General features: G+C 35.5%; 1 protein-coding gene across 1 annotated transcript; it reads right to left on the reverse strand.

Annotated features, from left to right (window-relative positions):
* Window positions 1-1,530: 1,530 nt before the first annotated feature.
* On the reverse strand, window positions 1,531-2,501 carry LOC138337865 (uncharacterized). The gene is made up of 3 exons (XM_069288301.1): window positions 2,220-2,501; window positions 1,842-1,894; window positions 1,531-1,753 (listed from the first exon to the last, which is right to left on the reverse strand). Exons 1-3 carry the CDS (start codon window positions 2,499-2,501, stop codon window positions 1,531-1,533), a joined length of 558 nt encoding a protein of 185 aa, XP_069144402.1.
* Window positions 2,502-7,967: the final 5,466 nt, after the last annotated feature.

The following is a 7,967-nucleotide window of genomic DNA, read 5'->3' on the forward strand; positions in this document are numbered from 1 at the left end:
CTTGAAGAAAGAGATTTCAAGGGTAAAGAAACCATACCTTAATTGTGATGAAAAGCCCACAAGATTGATGGAGAAAAACTTGAGAAATCTATCTTCTTCCTTAAAGCTTCCAAGCTTCAACAATGGAGGTTTTGGAGAGAAGAATGAGAGGTTTGGTTTTGTGTTGAGGGTTTAGATTTGATTGGTGAATTTAGGGGTTTAAATAGGTCTTATAACCGTCCATAATTCACCCCTAGATTACCCAAAAGACCCTTACATCTATTGGACAAATTAACCAACTCAAATTTTACTTAAAAACCACGCAACGAAATCTGGGACTTTATTGCACGTCGCGGGGGCACTTCCAAATCTTATTTATTTAAAATTCTTGTACAGAATGGTTCGTGACAGCCCTTTTCGCAACGCAAAACTTTTGCCTACTGTGTGACAACTGCGCTTCGTGCAGTAGCATGCCAATTCCTTGCTGCTTGGTAGCTTTGCTGGCCAATGTTTGGGTCTTCCTTGTGAACTTTTTTGATGGTCCCCGGGGCGTCTTTCTCGGACATTTAGACCCTTTGTATATCAGGATATGCGTAGGAACCCTCGTTAGTTAATTTCACCTTCAAACCCTCCCCCAAAACATCACTAAAAAACTCTATGACACACTAGTTCAACTTCGACTAGTTTCCGAACGTCTTGGACGTTTAACCTCCAAACACTTCCAAACTTTATATACTACCTAATAACACTATTATTAGCCATTTTATGACTTTAAAAAATCATGACACAAGTGTTAGTCTCTAGTTCACCCTAGCTCATTTTGAGGGACGTTATAATCTCCCCCACTTGGACACCATTCGTCCTCGAATGACACTTGCCACACTTTGAACATTTTTAAGAGTTAAGACTCAGAGAATAAAATCTCATAATCACACCACATATTATACCATACGTATAGATAGGAGGAACATCACTCCACATGACAAAGAGACTCAAAACACACTAAGAAGGTAGTAACTACATCTACAACTCATCATGCAATAAGACTCACATTTTCATTTCATATAGGAGGAAATTCCTTTTCCACATATTAACATTCTCATATACATAAGTTATATACAAATCATAACCATTTTTCATGAAAGAACAATTTAGTCAAAATTTCAAAATGTTTACAGTGAGCACCAATTTCTTTATAGTGAAACATGCTCAATTTTCCAAAAATCCAACTCTTAAGCAATTTATGTTGGAAGCATAACAATATGATAGATAAAACCACATAGAATCAATTTAAAACATAATCATAACTTCATGAAATACACAATGTAAGGAATCAATGAAATTTAATTTCAACTAAATTCCTAAGCAAAATGCAACATGCAACATGCTACAATGATATTCTATCTCTCAAGGTTGAATTGAATAAAAGAGATGAGACAAAAAATCACCATTATACTACTCACCATACTCCCCACTTAGAAGGAACTCATATAACTAAAGAGAGAAAACAAAAACTTACCATCATCATCATCATCACCGGTTTCTTTTGGCTCAGAGAGCATAGAAGCGATTCCTCTTGGGAGCACCACCCTCAGGAACATTGGAAGGAACTTGCTTGGCCTCTCTTCCTCTAGCCGCAATAGTAGGAAAATCTCTCAAATTGTGATTATCCTTTCTACAACCAAGGGACCCACTAGTACCGGCTAGACACTTCTCAAAGTGCTTCTTCCAACAAGTAGCACAAGTAGACTTAATCACTTGGGAACCACCTCCTCTATCATTATTATCTTTGGATCACTAGAACAATCTCTATTTGGAGCCCTCTTCTTAAACTTATGTTGAACTTGTTCTTCGGTTCTTACCCTCTTAGATTCTCTACTTCTCCTCCTAGTTTAGAGTCTTCAATGGATTGAGACTACACCAAAAGAATAGAGTCATATCACCATGGAGCATGGTTGTACGACAATCTTCCTTCACAATATCTAAAACAACGGTCAGGAACCTACTCATCTCATCTCTAGGGTTAGACACCAAGGATGGTGCATACTTAGACAATAGGATAAACTTTAAGGAATACTTCTCAACACTCATTCTACCTTGCCTAAGGTTTATAAATTCCTCAATCATAACCTTCTTCTTCTCACGGGGAAAATACCTTTCTAAGAATGCTTCCTTAAGCTCTTCCCACTCTAAGGACCCTATTCGACCGGTCTACTACCCTTCTATTGTGTAAGCCATACTTGAGCAACTTCTTTCAATTGATATGAATTTAACTCTGCTTTTTCTCTAGAAGTCACTCCTACAACATGCACTATCTTATACACCTCGTCCAAGAAATCTTGGAGATCTTCTTCCATCTTAGATTCAAAGAAGATAGGAGGATTAATCCTCATAAAGTCCCTCAATCTAGAGGTCATAGTACTCTCCACAGTATTCACCCTAGGCCCAATGTCTCTATTCACTTGAGTTGTCATAGCTCGGGCTAGGGTAAGGAGAGCCTCTCTAATCTCCCCATTAGCCATAACTGGGTGAACCACTGGAACCTCATTACCTCCTTCAACAATAGGGACTTGATAATCTTGAGAACCTTGAACATCTTGTGACACTTGTCCACCTCAGGGAGGAAGTCGCTCATTCATATCATTCTCTTGAAACCTCCTAGCCGGTGTCCTCCTCGTATTCATCTTCTTAGAAACACAATGAAAACCATAAGAAAAGGACACTCATAATTTTTAATCTCTATGGCACGACATAGGAGTAGAAAGAAGGGAGACTTTATTGCCCTATAGCCTCTCGCCCATAGATGTGTCTCGACTCACACCGATGATCAAGACCCTACTAGATGTGGAGTTTTGAGACTTTTCGCTTCTTAAGACTACTTAATAACCTTATGCTCTGATACCAAGTTTGTCACGACCCGAGAGTAACTTCTAGAAGTTAAGTCATTCTTGAATCAGAACACAATGTATTTGACCTCTCAGAGGTCTTGTACAATCCCTTTGACATCCTTCATTTCATACATGTATGAAAAGTATCGTGGAATTAAAAATTTTCACACGAAATATATATATATATATATATATATATGAAGTAATGTTCTAGCATATGATTTGCTATGAAAAAGTTATAAATTTTCTGCTATTTTTACGATTATACAATGAAAGATGTCTAAGGTCTTCTCTTAGAGAAGTGAGAGGTCAACGACGCCGTGTTAAGATTTGAGGATACCATAACTTCTAGGGTATACCCTCGGGTCATAACATACATGGTCTTGACTTAAGGAATATGTGCTTATTGATTGGTACTGGTTCTTGAATGTGCATAAAGTTTTTCCAATGTAAATTAGGAAGCTTTAATGAAATGTCCTTTTTTAGCATGATTACTATGTTGTATGTGCATATGATCCTATACTTAGCACAAGTGATGTACTAACCCCATTTCACCCTTCCCCTCCAACATTTTAGGTTCCGGTCGTTGAAGGGTTCGTGATGACTTTTGAAGGAAGACTTGGATTCTCATTCTCTAAGTTGGGTAGGTTCTCACCACTTCGAGGACAATGTCACTTTATAGCATTGGATGTTTATTAGTCTAAAATACACGTTGTTCATTATATTTCATTTGAGTACCATGATTGTATAGCCTATATATGCCTTTTATCGTATTGACGTATGGGTTATGCCCAGTTGTTATACTCTCGTTTAGATGGTTATGATATGGGACATTCATTTTATGACTATGTTATGTATCTTATATATATGTGGCATAAAAGTAGAAGACTATGTAATCTTCTTATATGAAGGGTCTATGTATACTCGATATGAATGGATTATGTGTATGCGAGAGGTCCATGTAAACCTCATGATTAATGTATAATTTTTTTAAATTTTCCACATTTTTAACCTATGAATGTATTGATGAATATTAAGAGGCTAGTCCTTGTCCTCTACGAGGACGGCGGCTCCAGTTACGTCTACGGGTTACTTCACGGATGTTACAAATTTGAACTAACTTGTACGTAGATGATTATTCTCGAAAAATGCTCCCTTAGGACTCGATCCTAACTCTTGGTTGAGTTATATTACAGACCAACGATCGTCGACACTTAAAATTGAAAGAATTTTTCTAATATATCAATTCAGGAGTCTAAAACATTATGTATCATGCCATATATAATACATGAATACAATATTTGTGACACAAACTTTAAAAGAGTCTTAAAACATAAAGAAAGTCTTAAGGGGCATAACGGTCATCCCTCGAATAATATGAGGACTCACCAATCTTCTTCTTCTTTATCTACTATGGTACTATCCGCGAGGGTGGAAAATGATATTACCAAACGCTACACTTATAGAAAATGTACAAATGTGGTGTTGGCACAAAAATGTACTAAGCATGGAAGTCATGCATAAAAATCCTTAAAACATGCTAAAATGGACATTTTAGTTGGAACCATGCTATTTGCCAATTTGGAACGACATTTAGAAATAGTTGGGGAATAAGTAGCTAATAACACAACTCATGTATTCACCATAACATGAATGATATCATCATAATCAGAACCATAGCCTCTAGCATAAACATAATGCATACTTCAATCATCACAAGACATAGTTCACACACATAGTTAAATACAAAGATCATCTCATCATAATAGAAGCATCACATATGTAACCCTAGGTTATACCTGTGCAATGCATGGATGAGATCCCATAATCCCATCCACACTAAGTATTACTTTTAGGCCACAATGCTCATACTTATTATGTTTTTATGTCATCCATAGTCAACAATTATAGACAAGGAAACATTTTTGTTCATGACTTATAACTACTACAGTGACTATTAGAAATACTAAATTATCCACGTATAGATTGATATATCTTTATAGCAAAAAGGAAATCACACCATAACCCCTTTCATTGTCTACTTGTTCAATGCATAAGTGAAGTCCCATACCCCTACTCACACTAAGTAGAGCTCATTGAGAAATCATAAGTAAAGTTCAAGATCATGCAGATAAATCATATAAAACATGTATTAAATTATAATTAATCATATCATAATAGAAACATACCATGACCATTGTAAATGCTTACTAATGCAGTGAATGGATGGAGTACCATAACCCATTTCATATTAAGTATATCATCTTGATGAATCATAGTACATAACTCATGTTCTTGTTCATCGTTCATGTTCTTGTTCTTGTTTATGGAGGGAAATAGCCTTAACTGACATAGACCATGTTGAGCTACAGGAAATCCGGTTTCATGCCCCCACACCGAAAATAGGTGTCCCATTTGCTGAAGGTAGAACTAGTTTGTCAGATTAGGTAGATCCACTAGCTAATGACCTGTGGGAACATAGTTATGGGAGAAGGAGATTGCTTCTAGAAACTCATATTGCAGAAAAAAGGTTTCCTTCTCATGAGATAACTGTTTTTGGAACCCAGACTGATTGGCACAAAAAAGGAACCCATTAAGAAAATTTAATTAACTGACGTAAAAGCTTTCATTTGGGAAGCTAAACAACTTGGGATAAAAGCTTCCATATTATTTTCGTATCCACTCAGTCCTAGGTGTAATTACTTTCAGTTCATGTTAAGTCTCTACTTAAGTTCATGTTTATGTAAGAATTCACTACCAATTAATCTAACATGATATTATGACATAACTCATAGATACAATAGGTCAGAATGACCTTTCAACCTTAGAAGTATTAATATGTTTGTAAACCTTTCACTTTATGTTTGTAAGGACCAGCAAGTATAACCTAGAATTTAGAGCGTTCTTGAATCTTCACACGACATATGAGACTCCAAAAAGTCTAACTTAAGCCACTTGTAGCATTCATTGAACAATATACACCAAAATAAGTAAGAATTTAAAACTTTCTTCACCAATGAAGAACTATTTCATTAATACTCAAGCGGAAGTCTTTTAAAAACATTTACTCTTTACAATATCTCATTAAACCATATACTACTTGAATATACAACATTTGGGACTAAGCCCATGCAAGACATAAAATAAAGACTATATGAAATAAGGAGCATGTGGGTATTGTCCTCGAATCGATGAGGACTAACCAATACTTCATCTTCAACCCTTAGAAACCTATTCGTCTTCCAGGTATATCAAAAATTCCAAATCCCTACACTAGTCAAAAAGGAAAAAGAAGGGGTTAGAACATTAAATGCACTAAGTATGGAAGCCATGGAAAAACCATCAACAAGGGACATTTATAATATAACATGATTTTCATGACATTTGATAAAACCTTCATAAAAGTATTTAAGAGATATGAACACATTTAAATAATCACATATACGACATAATTCAAATAACATCAATCACATGACCATATTCACATAGACCCTCTACTGAAGGTTATCCTAAGACCAACCTAAGTAAGATATGTAGTGGTTGCCCATACAACCCCTTCACACACATACCTAGATGATCCTCAAGACTACCTAATGTAAAGTTATTCCCATACATCACATATCACATAACTCATATTCAATAATACCAGACTTCATATCATTTAGACTCCCTACCTATGGCTACTCTAATACTCACCTAAGTAAAACATGAAGAGACCGTCCATACACCCTCTTGAAGCCTACCTAAGCAATCCTCAAAAGCTACCCAAGATAAGACCCTTTCTATAAAACATACTTTATTAAGAAGCCACATTTTCATTTAAACCATTTTGAGATAAAACCAGACATTTTGAGAACTTCACATAATGGTCTTGAAAAGACTTAGGGAACCTACATACTAACATCTTCAAAGACTACTCGTGCCATGTCTAGATAGCTTCCTATTCCACTTTCTAAATGTTTTAGAACTTCTCAAATACTAGAATGTATCCTTTATGATGAGAATAGGGATTAACCGACATAGACCATAATAGCTACGAATGGAATCCGGAGTTATAACCTACTTTGATGGAGGGTGTTCTACGTGCCAAGGGTAGAACCATGACACCTGTCATGTAGACACGTTGTTGAGGAATACCAAGGGTTTCTTTGGACTCGACTTTCAACTTAAGAAGAGTAACTCCCCAAGGATATTCACTCGGTGCTAGACTTTGTTCTCATAGAGTAGTTCAATCAAAAAACATATGAAAAGGCAACATTTCTAGTATTACCTCACCATAATGCCTATTGCAAAGATTTGATGACTAGAGCTTCCACACAATGGTTAATATCAAAGTTCAATGACTTTCTTAGAGTTGTTTTCATGTCGTTCCAGCTAACCTATCCCTAAGTACATCATTCACATGAGGAGGATACCATTATGACTTTCAACTTTAATAATGTCATAACCATCTTTACATATTTCAAGGTCATACATACAAGACAAGGGTGATTTAGCCTACTTTCACATCCGGGGAGCACCCCCTAGAAGTAACATGGCATACTTGACCTCTCAGAGATCTTATAAAAGAAAATATTTATCATTAATTGCATCGACATAGTAAATTTAGAAGAAAATTTAAAATTTTCCATAGCACCTCATATGCTAAAAACTTTACCTCATATACGTATAAAATATAATTCATGATACATATATAGACTCTAAGTCTCTTTGCCATCTTAGACTCAACAACATTAGTATAAATTAGGGACACGACCCTTAAAACATAAGACATAACTATACAATATTTAAGACTTAACAATAAACAATAACATAGGAAATCCTTGAACTTAAGGATTTCTTTCACTTGAGCTTGGGAATCACATATCAAGATCCTCAATCATGTAGACACCCTTTAAGAATCCATAACCTACACTTTGTGTAAAAAGTATAGAAGAATGGGATTAGTACAAGAATGCAGTAAGTATGACAATCACGCAAAAACATGCATTTAAAAGGGACATTCTTTTGAAATCATTCTTCATGCCTTTTGAGTAAATCATTATAAAAACTTTAAAGAATAGCATTCATATCATTAACATACTTCATATAAGCATATTC

Source organism: Solanum lycopersicum, chromosome 8 (genome assembly GCF_036512215.1).
Source record: "Solanum lycopersicum chromosome 8, SLM_r2.1".
NCBI lineage: Eukaryota > Viridiplantae > Streptophyta > Magnoliopsida > Solanales > Solanaceae > Solanum > Solanum lycopersicum.

What these genes read in the sequence shown, in the direction of transcription:
- LOC138337865 (XM_069288301.1), bottom strand. Translation starts at nt 2,501, where the DNA reads ATGGCTAATGGGGAGATTAGAGAGGCTCTCCTTACCCTAGCCCGAGCT. An exon ending in AATTGAAAGAAGTTGCTCAA is followed by an intron (nt 1,895 to 2,219) that starts GTATGGCTTACA and finishes CTTTTGGTGTAG; the next exon opens with TCTCAATCCATTGAAGACTC. An exon ending in GAAGTAGAGAATCTAAGAGG is followed by an intron (nt 1,754 to 1,841) that starts GTAAGAACCGAA and finishes TAATAATGATAG; the next exon opens with AGGAGGTGGTTCCCAAGTGA.